This window comes from Pseudomassariella vexata, assembly GCF_002105095.1.
Source record: "Pseudomassariella vexata strain CBS 129021 chromosome Unknown BCR38scaffold_14, whole genome shotgun sequence".
NCBI lineage: Eukaryota > Fungi > Ascomycota > Sordariomycetes > Amphisphaeriales > Pseudomassariaceae > Pseudomassariella > Pseudomassariella vexata.
The window spans coordinates 887,812-899,941 of NW_024467969.1; the positions used below are offsets into that span (position 1 = coordinate 887,812).

General features: G+C 50.1%; 4 protein-coding genes and 1 non-coding gene across 5 annotated transcripts; 3 read left to right on the plus strand and 2 right to left on the minus strand.

Annotated features, from left to right (window-relative positions):
- Nucleotides 1–223: 223 nt before the first annotated feature.
- On the plus strand, nt 224–1,615 carry BCR38DRAFT_351588 (uncharacterized protein; the record flags this gene model as incomplete). The annotated part of the gene is made up of 2 exons (XM_040856650.1): nt 224–443; nt 1,068–1,615. The coding sequence occupies 2 exons, from the start codon at nt 224–226 to the stop codon at nt 1,613–1,615; spliced, it is 768 nt and encodes a 255-aa protein (XP_040711979.1).
- A 227-nt stretch (nt 1,616–1,842) lies between these two features.
- Nucleotides 1,843–2,559, plus strand: BCR38DRAFT_446151 (uncharacterized protein). Its single transcript, XM_040861073.1, has one exon. The coding sequence runs from the start codon at nt 1,948–1,950 to the stop codon at nt 2,509–2,511; it is 564 nt and encodes a 187-aa protein (XP_040711980.1). The 5' UTR covers nt 1,843–1,947; the 3' UTR covers nt 2,512–2,559.
- A 1,407-nt stretch (nt 2,560–3,966) lies between these two features.
- On the plus strand, nt 3,967–4,079 carry BCR38DRAFT_t301. Its single transcript has one exon. It is a non-coding gene; the product is annotated as a tRNA-Gln (tRNA).
- Nucleotides 4,080–4,337: 258 nt separating this feature from the next.
- BCR38DRAFT_412984 (uncharacterized protein) lies at nt 4,338–6,116 on the minus strand (the record flags this gene model as incomplete). Its single annotated transcript, XM_040858770.1, has 1 exon — nt 4,338–6,116. The coding sequence occupies one exon, from the start codon at nt 6,114–6,116 to the stop codon at nt 4,338–4,340; it is 1,779 nt and encodes a 592-aa protein (XP_040711981.1).
- Nucleotides 6,117–9,822: 3,706 nt separating this feature from the next.
- BCR38DRAFT_67666 (uncharacterized protein) lies at nt 9,823–11,380 on the minus strand. Its single transcript, XM_040865553.1, has 2 exons — nt 10,544–11,380; nt 9,823–10,466 (listed from the first exon to the last, which is right to left on the minus strand). Exons 1-2 carry the CDS (start codon nt 11,253–11,255, stop codon nt 9,985–9,987), a joined length of 1,194 nt encoding a protein of 397 aa, XP_040711982.1. The 5' UTR covers nt 11,256–11,380; the 3' UTR covers nt 9,823–9,984.
- Between the last annotated feature and the right edge of the window lie 750 nt (nt 11,381–12,130).

Here is a 12,130-nt window from a genome sequence, read left to right on the forward strand (position 1 = left end):
GGACCAACTAGAACTCGTTCGCATCATTGAAGATGTATTTACGCCTGTATCTCACGTTCAAAGTACAAGGCAAGCCCGTGCATGCATGGCTCCTCCAGATAGAAAATCTACCGACGATACTCACAGGAATCTGTCGCACGATGGTATAACCAGTTCGGAGGCTGCTCGAAGCAACAGGGGAACTCCCAGAGTCGACTCTCCACGGCCCAGGCTTTTATTTAGGATGATACCTGTTGAACCTAACTATATCCAATCTAGAGACCATTTGGATGAGTATCGGGTTGCGAGCAAGGCAGTTTCGGTTGTATCAGCACCCCCACCACCAACTTTTACTTCAAGCCCCGAAGACATTATGAACGTGTCCCATCTGGCATCCTCTTTGTTTCAAAGGGGAGAGCTCAGAAACGCTGAGGTTCTGTACATCCAGGTTTACAAGGCAATGAGTGAAGCAGAGCCGCCACCTTCGTCGTTAGATATGATCGTTACTCGGATGCAGATCATTGTCACTGAGATGTACGGCGCCCTCCAAAGTGAGGATCATTCCCAGGGCTTATACCTGGATGCTTTGGACAAATTCACACAAGTACTGGGAGATGTGAGGAATATCGAAGTGCCGGAAGTGGACCAAATGCGAAAGGCTGAAATCGAAGTCGACTGTAAAGGGTGGGTAACACGTTGCATGCTCCGTGAAGGTCAGTGGAAGAAGGCCAAAAACGCCATATTGGCACTGATTAATACGAGATCTGGCTCATTGGACGCAAGACTATATCGAGATCTTGCATTGGCCTATGGCTATATGGGGGATTATGACCTTGCCAAGTCTAGCATCCAGACAGCCGAGACCAGTTTGTTGCAGAACGGTGACCAGCATCACTCCGAAGAGCTATCAGAGGCAGATGGCCCGAAGAAAATAGACGACCCAAATAAGACGTCCACAGAAGCATCAACGAAGAAACCAAATCCAGTGGAGCTGAAGCAAATTCAGATCCGCCTAGCCAATGCGACAATCTCTATGTTCGCCGGCAACTATGCGAATGCACTTGAGCTATCTCTCAGCTGCGTGACAGCACTCAGGGAGGCGATTGGCGCCACGCATTTCAGGACCCTCACAGCCATGAACCTTCGAGCGCGATGTCTCGCGTACAATGGCGACCACAAGGACGCCGCGTCTTTGGCATCGGGTACGTACGAGACAATAGCCAGAACCCTTGGACGCCGACATCCGTTGGCTCTGGAATCTATGGATTGCTTGGTGCACATATACCGGGCTCAGCATTGTTTTGCCCAAGCAATAGCCACTGCAAAGTCACTTGTGGAGAACTCTAGAAAAACCCTTGGACCTGAACATCCTCAGACAACCCGCGCTAGTTACCAGGTGGCGGCTTCTCACCTTGCCAACGGGGACTATTATACCTCAGAGTCAGGCTTCCAAGCCGTTGTTAAGTGTGCCGAGATTTCAATGGGCAAAAACAACCCTGAAACATTGAAATACACGTCAAAGCTGGCTTGCGCTCTTCTTAAAACCGGTCAAATCGATGAGGCCTGGGAAATTGCCGTCAACGTAGCTAAACGTCAGGTGGTCCTCTATTGGAAACCGCAAGTGAGTCCACACTAAACTATGTATTATTAGAACGAGACTCACGAGAAAATCTTTAGGAAGAAGATTTCGAGCCACTGTCATACATATGTGAGCAAATAGAGACGCGGATACAAAAACAAGAATCGTTATTTGTTCACCCATTGCTCGCCACGACCATCCAGCTGCTAGCGGCTGTGCAAATCAGGAGGTTCAGTTCTGATCCTAAGACCGACTTAGCTATTGCTCAGCGCCTGCTTAGGTGCCTCAAGTCTTACTTCTTGGTCGTCGAAGAAAGCCATGCCGTTGAAGGATCGGTTGAAGTCAAACCAAGATCGCCCACGTCAGTGTCTGTCGACTTCGACCTTGCGATGTTGCTAAAGGAATTTCATTCCACGATCAGAGACCCAGAAAAGGCCTTTCAGATTATTGATGAGGTCTCAGAGCTCCTCAAGGGAGTTGTAGTCGAGAGGAGAAGAGCCCTTGGAGAGGACAGCTTGGACACGTTGTTTGCCTATCGCGAATTGATCACAGCAAGGACTATGCGCAACATGTTCCAAATCAGCCAAGGATCCACTAAGCAGATCGACTGGGCCAAGCTCGAGCAGAGATCTAAAGAGATCTCCCTATCCTTTGAGTCGCGACTGGGCTCACACCACCCGCAGACGCTCACTTGCCGCCTGTGGTGGTTTGCCTTCGCAGTTCTCAGCGAGCCGGAGGGTTCTGAGAACGTCATCAAAGAGTCAAAGAAGATCATGCAGGAATTATTGGCTACGCAGATAACTAAAGAGCGTTTGGACGAATCCTCGCGGATGCGAAATATCCTAACTAGTCTGCTAGAACAGGCAGGACATGGGCCCTTGCCGATGGAAATGCCTGAGGATCTCTCTAGAAAAGTCAAAGGGAAAGGGAAAATGATTGGGATCAGTCCTTAGCGATCGCCTTAGGAAGGTCGGACAAGAGCATAAAGCTGTCGCAGTCAGAGGTCATATTCAGCTCTGCAGATTAATCGGTAAAGGTGATGTGAACCTCACGCGAGTCGCGCACTGAAAACATACGCAAAACACGCCGGTGCATAACCGTGAACTATTTTTCAATATTATATAAGTTATGTGGAATTAATACCCTGAAGTCGTGGTGAGATACACTTGAAGTTCACAGTCCTATGAGGCTTCGCCCTTCCCCCTCTGCCCTTCTCACCCTCCCCCCCGGCCATCTGTAAGTCCTTCTACATCTTCTTTTTGTAGCCAAAATTCCAGTACCGGTGCGAGTTCTTAGCTGTAGCTCTTCTGCGAGAAGCCGCGGCGGGTCTCATGCAGGTGTGCAACTGGGCGTTACAGACTGTCCTCACGCAATCCGGTCCTACCAGGCTCCCAGACGTGGCTCTTAGCGGTGTCGACCATAAAAACCTGGAAGCTGACACCAAATTGACGTAGCTCCTGGCGCAATGTATGCGAGTACGATATCAGGGCCGCCTTCCTAGCGGCGTAGACGGCCGAGAAGACGTAGGAACTATGGCAGAAAGCGAGGCGGTGTTAATGAGCCCCGACTCGGGATGAGCAGGCAACGAAAATTTTCACCACGGCCACGACACCAAACAAGTTGATTTCGAAGTGGCGTGTGTCTGGGGGCGAGACGTCGGTTGCTGCGAGGCCAAAACCTCGTCCGCTTTGATAAGCATGGTTAGCTCTGCCGTCACAACATTATAATCCATGTAATCACGAATTTTTAACCAGTGTATCTAGCTTCCTATGCGTGTTTTTTCTACTCGTTTGACGCATGTCTCAATACTGGACAGACGGATGGCACCCATGCCCTCGGCCGCGAGCTCCATTAGAACATTGGAATCGCGCGAGTTTGCGATGACGTGGAGACCTAAATTCTCGATTTCGATTGTTTCCACGATAAGCACTGGCCAGCATCTACTTGCCTTGTTCCTGGAACTATTTCGCTACTATATAGCCTGTGGCCGCAGGTGTCTCACTACATTTACTGTTGTCAATAGTCATGCGCTAATTTAAGCACGTCAAGGCAACGCATACCCGTTAATGAGGACTGTCTTCATTCAACTGTCTGTAGTCATGCCTTATATTTAACATTTTCCCGTGAAGCAATTCCGTCATGTCTCCAAATGAAACGAATACTCAATTACTGTGATATACGACGGTCTTTAGCTCGGCGCCAACCATGGATGAAATGCGACTTATTGCGTCACAGTGGAGCTATAAAAGTTTTCTGTCATATAGCCTAATATGCCGACATTTTTCAACAAGCACCAATTCAGGGAGGTTCTGATTGGTTATCAACCTCAAATTGACTTGTTGAGTAGTATAGTTGGTGATTCTCTTCATTGAGTTATCAACAACACAATCTACTCCCAAATAGTACACGGTTTCATAGTGTAGTTGGTTATCACATCGGATTCTGATTACATGTGCAGTTCTGCATTAAAAACTGTTCAACGGAATTTCCGGGGACTGGGGTTCGAATCCCCGTGAGACCTATCTTTTGCAACTTTATATTCGGGGGAAGTAAATGATTTTATTTCTCGTGTATTGTTCCATTTTTGATGTCAGAACTTATATGTAATTACTGCTACTGTTACCTTAGACAATGAAGTTCCAATTCGACATGTAGTCCCTATGACAGCAGCTACACAGTTGATTACACGAGTATGGCAGGTGTGGTGTGTGCACTATTGCTAATGACACATTAATCCATTTTGCAGTATATTAGTAACACAGTTCGTCAAATACATATCCTAGCCCAGACGATAAGTCGCCTCCTTGCGGAAGTACTTGCTGATATCGTTGTCCTTGCCACAATGATCGCAGCTGTGATAGACCTTAGCACCGGGGTGCGCAGGGCCATAATGATCCTCACCCAGTCCACCACTCGCCACGTTGGAGCCACCGTAGTCGGATCCACTACCCATGCTGCCAGCTAGGTGTCTACCCGGAACTACTGAGTCAAAACCAGAGTCACGCCCGTCTGTATGACCGGCACCTGTTGTGCCCCTCCCGAATTCAGAATCACGCCCAAATTCGTGCCCAGAAGGGTGCAGGGCTTGTCCAGCTCCTGCAGCGCCGAGACCTACAGCTACGGGGCCCAGTCCGTAATCATGGCCGGAGTGCATGCTTTGGCCAACCCCGCCGGTCCCACCCGCACTGGAACCGTGTTGGGAGTGAATGCCCTGGCCCGGACCGAGCCCTGACTGTGGTCCAGGCTGCATACCGTGACTGCCGAGAGGTGAGTCGTGCTGAGAGTAAACACCTTGATTCGTACCTAGTCCTGAGTTGTGACTAGAATGCGCACCATGACTCGTGCCGAATGACGAACCATGTCCAGTCAACTCAGACTGTTGCTTGCTGTACGGATCCGGTATGGAACCGCCGGTACTGCCCCTTTGATGCTGCTGCCCGGTTGTTGGTGTACCACGTACATTTTCACTGAAGGGACCATGACGATCCGAGCTGCCACCCGCCGTCTCGTAGTCGCGCATGTCCTGCTTGTGGTGTCGATTGCTGAGCTCATGGGCACCGTACCCAGCTGCTGCTCCAGTGGCGACCTTGCCCACGCCCGAGTGGCCGGGGTCTTGGCTGTTGGTAGGCGCGCCATACTCGTTGATCTTTTCATGGCGACTTGACATATTGCTAGGGTCTGATGGGTCCAGGGGGCGATGCGGGAGGTTGTGAGTACCGCCGACACCTGCTGTGTTACCAGTAACTCCTGTGGGGGAATAGGACTGGCGGTCATAGGCGTCGTTCATCTCCCGGGGGCCGGCGCCGCCAGTGATGCCTCCATCATGAGTGCCGTATTGATCTTGTCCTGACAGATCATTGACGCCGTATTCCCTCTCTGGTGCGGTTCTGGTATCATGGTCATGTCCAGCCGTTCCCATTCCCGTACCTGTGCCTCTGCCAGAACCAGTACTGCCCCAATAGGGACTCTTGTTTTCTTTGGTCAGCTTCCCGGTCTGGTGTGTGCCTGAACTTCCATAGTCATTTCCCATAGTGCGGGATGCATCTCTGTCCGAGTCTACTCTTGGGTCTGCTGCGTTCATCATCTTGGAGTTGTGCGGACCCGAAGCCCCTTCGCGGCCACTGCTGTAGTAGTCACCCTCGGTGTTGCCCATGCGCGGGTCGGCTTGATTCAGGGCATTGGAGGTATTGGTGGCCGAGTATGGGTCACCTCCCGCTCGGTGGGAGGAGCTGGTCCCCGTCAGACCGTGATCTCTTGAAGCTGACGTATTACCCGTCGTGATACCAGTTGTGGTTGTGGTGTGGGTGCCGAGACCATGGCTGGTTGCTGGCTTGTCGGTTCGACCATATGTGTTATGTGACGATTTGCCGAGACCAGGCTCGTTGGTGGATATGTAGCCCCCCGTTCGATTGGAGTGTCCCGGCACGTCTTCGGAGGGAAATGCGCCCGGAGCTTTGGGGAGCGACTTGAATGAGTTGGCTGAGGTGGTATCGTGGGGGCTGGACTGAGTGTCCTTGTCGCCGTGCAACGCCTCCTTGATCTTAGTACCGATGCCCATGTTGATGATACTATGCTCGTGTTGGTGCTGGCTGCCGCGTGGCTTGTGACTGTTTCTTGCAAATGAATTGATTTTTATGGTTCGAATCAAATTGCAAAATGAAGCATTTATTGAGAACATATAGACGAAAAATACGACTGTGAACGCGTCTTATTATCATTTCCCCCATGCCTAGCCACCTGACCAGGTTCAGATTGCGATCCAGGAAAAGATCCTGTTCTTCCATGGCAATTTAATCCTGTCGGTGCTGTGACATCAGTCTCGGCCAGGATTAGGCCTCCAAGACGTATCCAGAACCACTGACCAAGTTACACTACCGACCTCTGCAGTCATCGTCGCGTCACATTATGGAGATCTGCGGTTGTCTTTGATTTCAATGTTTTCCGGTCAGTCCAGGTGGTCGTCGTCATGACGAGTCGAGAAAGGCTTGTTTCCGCGTTTCCGCTTCCCGCCTTGATGTCACCATGTCTCCTCATGACGGAGCGGGCGGCGAAAAACAGTACCCCAGAATTTCAAAAATCTGGGCCTATGCAAGGGCCAACGTCAAGGGTTCGGCTTTCCTGTTTTCGGGAACGGGTAACGTCCTACACCTACATCCGGGACACCCCCACATGTGGGACGCCCTAAAAATGATGCTGTATATTATAACCATTAACTCCAACCTTTTTTTACACTTATTCTAATGCGACTACAATATAGCTTTCACCGTTACTAGGGTTTTCAGACTCGCTAGACTCATCTGTACTATCCTCAATTTCACCAGCCTCGATTTGAGCCTTCCGAATAGCCTTGATATTAGTAAACTTCGAATTTGGGTTCATCTTGACCTTCCTCCGCTTCCTAGCCCTACTAGCCTCAAGCTCTGCCTCTATAGCCTCAATCTTTCGCTGTGCGACAGCTAATTGGTCGTCCTTCTCATCAAAGCCCTTTTGAACTTTCCGAAAGAGTAGTCGCTGGGTATTTGGATCACTATCAAGCTTGCTGAATAAGCTGAGTTGATCTTGGAGCTTATCTCTCCTCTTAGGCGTTGACCAGGCTACTGCTGATGTCTCTAACGCCCAGTCCTGACTACCCTTACTATTAGAGTACCCTTTGCAAGTCTGACTAGGCTGTCTGATTGGTGATGACGTATTCTCAAGGAGCAGGGGGCTCATAAGGGGTCTAGCTATGCTCGAAGACCAGAGACCAGTATATTTCCATCCACTGGTACTGTTCTTAGCGGTCAATGCTGCTAGACGTGCCTTTCTATAGCAGAGGAGAAAGTTTCTCTTCCCTACGACAGTAGTAGTATCCCATCGGTCAAGGTAACCAAGCTCCTTTTTATAGGCTGCCTTGAGGGGTCCAAAGACTGACTGATCGAGAGGCTGGAGAACGTGGGATGTGTGTGGCGGCAAGAAAAGCAAGTGTATCTTGTTTATGAAGCAGAGGTATATAAACTCTGTCGTTTCGTGGCTACTATGCCCATCTAGGATAAGTAACCTAGGTTAGTCTCTTCAGGGTCCTCTGGTTGAGTCAAAGGAATAAAGATCTTTTGTAGCTACTCAATAGCCGTAGAGTCTGACGTCCACCCATTCTCTGTTGCTGTAAACCTCCAGGCTTCGTATGGAGTCAAGTCCAGAGCAAACCACTGCTGCTGGACAGACTTCCCCTTGTATATCACAAGTGGGGGTAGTGCAGTACCAGTCGCAGAGATACACTCTATAAGAGATATCCAAGCTCGAGATCCAGGCTGTTTCTTTCGTATAGAACGAGTCTCAGATGATCCTAGAACAAGACCATTTGATAGAATACCTGTCTCATCCATATTGTATCGATTCGAGGCCTTAATAGCTTTGATCTCAGGGATAGCGAGGTATTTGAACCATTGCCTGATCACATTAGCTGAGGCTCCATTAATACGCTGAGAATCGATAGCTCTGCTTCTCTGGACCTTGACTGAAGGGTTCCTCTTGATAAAAGCCTGGACCCAGTTCTTTCCAAGTGGTTCGGTGTCTCCGTGGATCTGTAGGATACGCTCGGCGAAGTCTTTGAGCTGTTGATGGGTTGGTGGGAGGCCTAGGGCAGCCTGGATTCGAACCCATTCAGCCAGATGAGATTCCTGGGCTGGAGAGAGCCTCTGATAGTCAGCGAAGGCTATATCTCTTGACTGGGCTCCCTGAATCCGTCGTGAAAGAGTAGACCTTGGGACACCATGCTCATATGCTGCTTTTCGGAGGCTTTGACCGGTAGCTATTGCTTGAAGAGCTCGATAAATATCATCTTCGGTATATTGACTCATATTAGTGTAAAGAAGACGTACGTAAAACCTTTTAACGATTGAATCGATATTGGTAAAGAAAAAAGTGGTTGAAGTTAGAGGCTAGCGGTGTTGAGGCATTTTTGGGTGTCCCACATGTGGGGGTGTCCCGGATGTGGGTGTGGGACGTTAATGTCACCTATCTTGCGTCAATCAGAGTGGTAACGACTCTAAAGTAATATTACCAATATGGCATGGGGCTCATTTTCCTCTGCGCATTTTGTTACCCCAGACAGAACGCATTTGACGGTATATGGAGTTGTTCGTAATTGGCAGCTGAATTGTGTTGCTCCCTCCTAGGTTAGTTACTTCTGTTAAGCCGGGCTTGAGCTACTAAACGCTGGTGGACTTTCTCCCCTTCTTTAATGGCGATGCATGTCAAGGGATTGGTCGCAGATTGCTCCAATGCATAGAAGATTTCAATACGGGTGAGGGGGACCCGTTTTGTTTTTCGAAACGAAGTCCTTTGTCGATTTTGTTGCGTATATGACCTTTGGTACGAGTCCGGCCAGTTTCTCTGTGCTCTTCTAATTATTTTGCTTTTCGGTGGGTGCAAATTGTTCGAGGAACTCCCACTCATGCGAACACTCTCCATCTCCAGTTGAAAATGCTGGCTCCCATCTACCAAGTCGTTTGCCCATATAATCGTCGAGTCTAGTGTTGGACCTTCAAGGCTACTCCGTCAAGACTGCCAAGTCAAAAGGAGAAAAGTAAAGCCGCAAACCGTACGAAGTATGGGTCAATATGACCTCTACCCATTGAACCACACAAGTCCTGGCATCAGTCATTTCTACCTATATAAGGCCCCTATGGCCGCCCTTCACTTCTCTCAGGACTCTCCAGAGATCATGGCACTTTCAATACAAGACCATTTGCCCACAATCCAATATCTAATCCGCGGCTATAGTTGAAAGTCACAGAGGTTACCCCACCGTCGCCGGACTGGCCAAACACGACGATCACGTCTATCTCTGCTCCCGCTCCGCCACCAAAGCCTCTCAAGCCATCACAAGCGTTCGGTCACGTTACCCGAAACCCAATCTCTGCATACCCCCCTCCTCATCGACTACCTCTGTCTCCCCAGCGTTGTGTAGATAGCTAGCCTGTTTTGTCTCCAGAAAGCGCCCTCCATGGGCTCAGCAACAAGGCCGGCATCATGGCGATACCCTTTGAGATAACCCCGGACGGATACGAGGCCCAGAGTGTTTGGCGTGGCGAGTTCAGAGGTGAAGAGGGGGTGGAGTGACATGTATTCTTAAAGAATTACCGAGGCCCGTCGGCAGAATAGGCTAGGGATACGGGACTTGCTGCCAAGTTGGAGGTTGGACGAAGGGGGAAATGAAGGGAGAGTGGGTTCGGTAAATAAAGGGGACGTGATGCGGCTGTGCGACGCAGTTGTTCTCCTATCCATGCCGTGCGAGTTCCAACATATTTACAAAGTCTCATTTGAGTGACCTACCTAACGATCAAGTGGGTGCGCAGGATGACGGGGTTTAGTGATGGCTTCCGTAACAATGTTGTCATGATCCCAGTCTCCCAAACTTGATGCTTTGCCTGGCCAATATTTTTCTGTCAAACCCGAAGCCCTGACTTCTTTGCTTGAGTCTCTAGATGTCGTAGTTGATCATCTGTTGGTTGAGTTCGAATAGAGGCCAATATGGCATCGATTTGTTGTGCACCATCCGGCATGGGGTGACAATTACTGTGCCTGGATCCCCCATCCCCAACCTCCCTGAAACTCTCGCACTTTAGCGACTTGAGCTTAGAAGCCAGATCCAGCAAACTCTCTTGGAAGCAGGATGCTGCCGGCAGTGGCCAGAGACCGCTCCAGGACAGGGATTCGATCAATGAACCGAGCATGATGAGGTCGCATTGCCTCTGCTCATATTGACGCCAGGGATCAATCTTGGCCACACAAGCTTTCGCCGGCACTATCGGATGATAGCCGTATGGCTCCCTGGTTGCGGGAGTTTTGGCTAAAAGCTTGGTAAGGGCAGTTTGGTAGAGGTCAAGCAATGTTGTAATTGCATTTAAACGATTGCTTTTGATGTGGTCTGCGGGCTTCGGTGAATACTTGCCAGTTGTAACGGCTGGCCCAAAATGTTGGACCTGTGGGGAAGGAATATCGCACCTTGAACGCCTAAAGGTTCCAAACTGTTAGAAAAGAGCTCATTGCGGCCGATGGAGGAAAGATGTTGATCGCGAGCGTGTGCGGAGCTGTTCAAAACCAAGTCCTCGAGCGCAGCTTGAAACAATTGGCGGTCACCCAGTTCCCACGCTATCCAAATTCGCCGTTCAGAGGGAGTCGCGCCCAGAGTGGCAGTCTTATTTTTCTGGGAGTTCTGTAACCAAGACCGTGCCCAAGGTCGAAGAAGCCTAGTTAGATCGTATTTGTCGGTCAGGACTGTGAGTTGGTAGAGGTCTTCCAACCCAATGGAACCGTCGACTGGAGGCAACAGCTCGAATCGACCATGGATGATGGCGAGAACCATGGTCATAGCTTTGATGTTGTCGTCGGGGAGCTGGACCTCCCAATTTCCGGACCCCGCCCCCCGAGATTCAGCAAAGCCGCCGTAAAGAAGACGCTTCCACACCGCCGACGCCCTCGACAGACTCTTTGAACACGAGACGAAGACAACGGGGGTTACAAGGTCATGTTCTCCGGTAGCACTGGCGCATCCGGACTCTCCGACTTGCAGCAAAAGGTCACCATCGGGGTCCAGCACGATTTTCCTGCTGGCGGGCTGGGGGGTGTGCGGCCCAGTGAACGGACATGGTGTCGGGTCAGTTGCGCACAGGGCGAAAAGGTCTGTCAGTTCGGTAGTTGTAGTCCAGCCAGCCATGTTTGAAGTACTAGGTGTCGAGAATGGAACACGTAGACCCAAGCGCAGCGGCGTCGGTGAATGAGGCGCTTGAGTAAATGATGTTAAGCGGACATGTTGGCGGCAACTTTACTGGGTAGTACTGGAGAACCACACAAAAATGCTCTGCTCCGTACCCCACCAACACTCCCCAACAAACCCGTTTCGAACGCCAGCTTGGTCTTGCTCGCTTATGTAGTCTCGGATATAGTATAACGTGGTTTAACACCGAGTCGCGCATATCACCGAGTCGCGCACTTTTTACCACACTATAATTTCAAGTTCAATTAAAAAGCCACAACAGACTAAAGTTTATTGAAATTTATTCAGAGCTATATACATCTGACAATTATAGTTCGACCTGACAAGTCTTTACATTATGTCCGGTCTTCTTACACTTACTACATCGTCGTACAGTCGACGGACCAGCCTTTTCTTTACCCCCCCTAGAGTGCTTGTCCTCCTTTACCTGGGCCTCCGCGTCCTTCCGGGCCAAAATGTCCAGGGCATCCTCGACAGTAAGTGCACCTCCTTGCCGGACACGCGATTTTTTTGCCCTCCGACGCTTGCTTAGTGCCTCATTTGCCTTGCGAAGGGTGAAGCACTCAGCCTTCAAGAGGGTATCCTCATGGGCTAATCGAGTTATACCCTTCGAAAGGTGGCCAACAGCATCAAAAATTGGGGTCGGAGAGCTTCCCTGATGTCTGGCGATTCGGCGATCGACAAAATCGGACTGCGAGAGAGCCTCTGTTGGCTTATTTGGCGTTTGCGAAACCCAAGGGTCAGCATCTAGAAGAGAGGGGCTAACGGGTGTAGGCGACCGAATCCTAACATCCAGCTTCGAGATAACGGCTTCA

What these genes read in the sequence shown, in the direction of transcription:
- BCR38DRAFT_67666 (XM_040865553.1), bottom strand. Translation starts at nt 11,255, where the DNA reads ATGGCTGGCTGGACTACAACTACCGAACTGACAGACCTTTTCGCCCTG. An exon ending in GGAACCTTTAGGCGTTCAAG is followed by an intron (nt 10,467 to 10,543) that starts GTGCGATATTCC and finishes CGAAGCCCGCAG; the next exon opens with ACCACATCAAAAGCAATCGT.
- BCR38DRAFT_446151 (XM_040861073.1), top strand. Translation starts at nt 1,948, where the DNA reads ATGTTGCTAAAGGAATTTCATTCCACGATCAGAGACCCAGAAAAGGCC.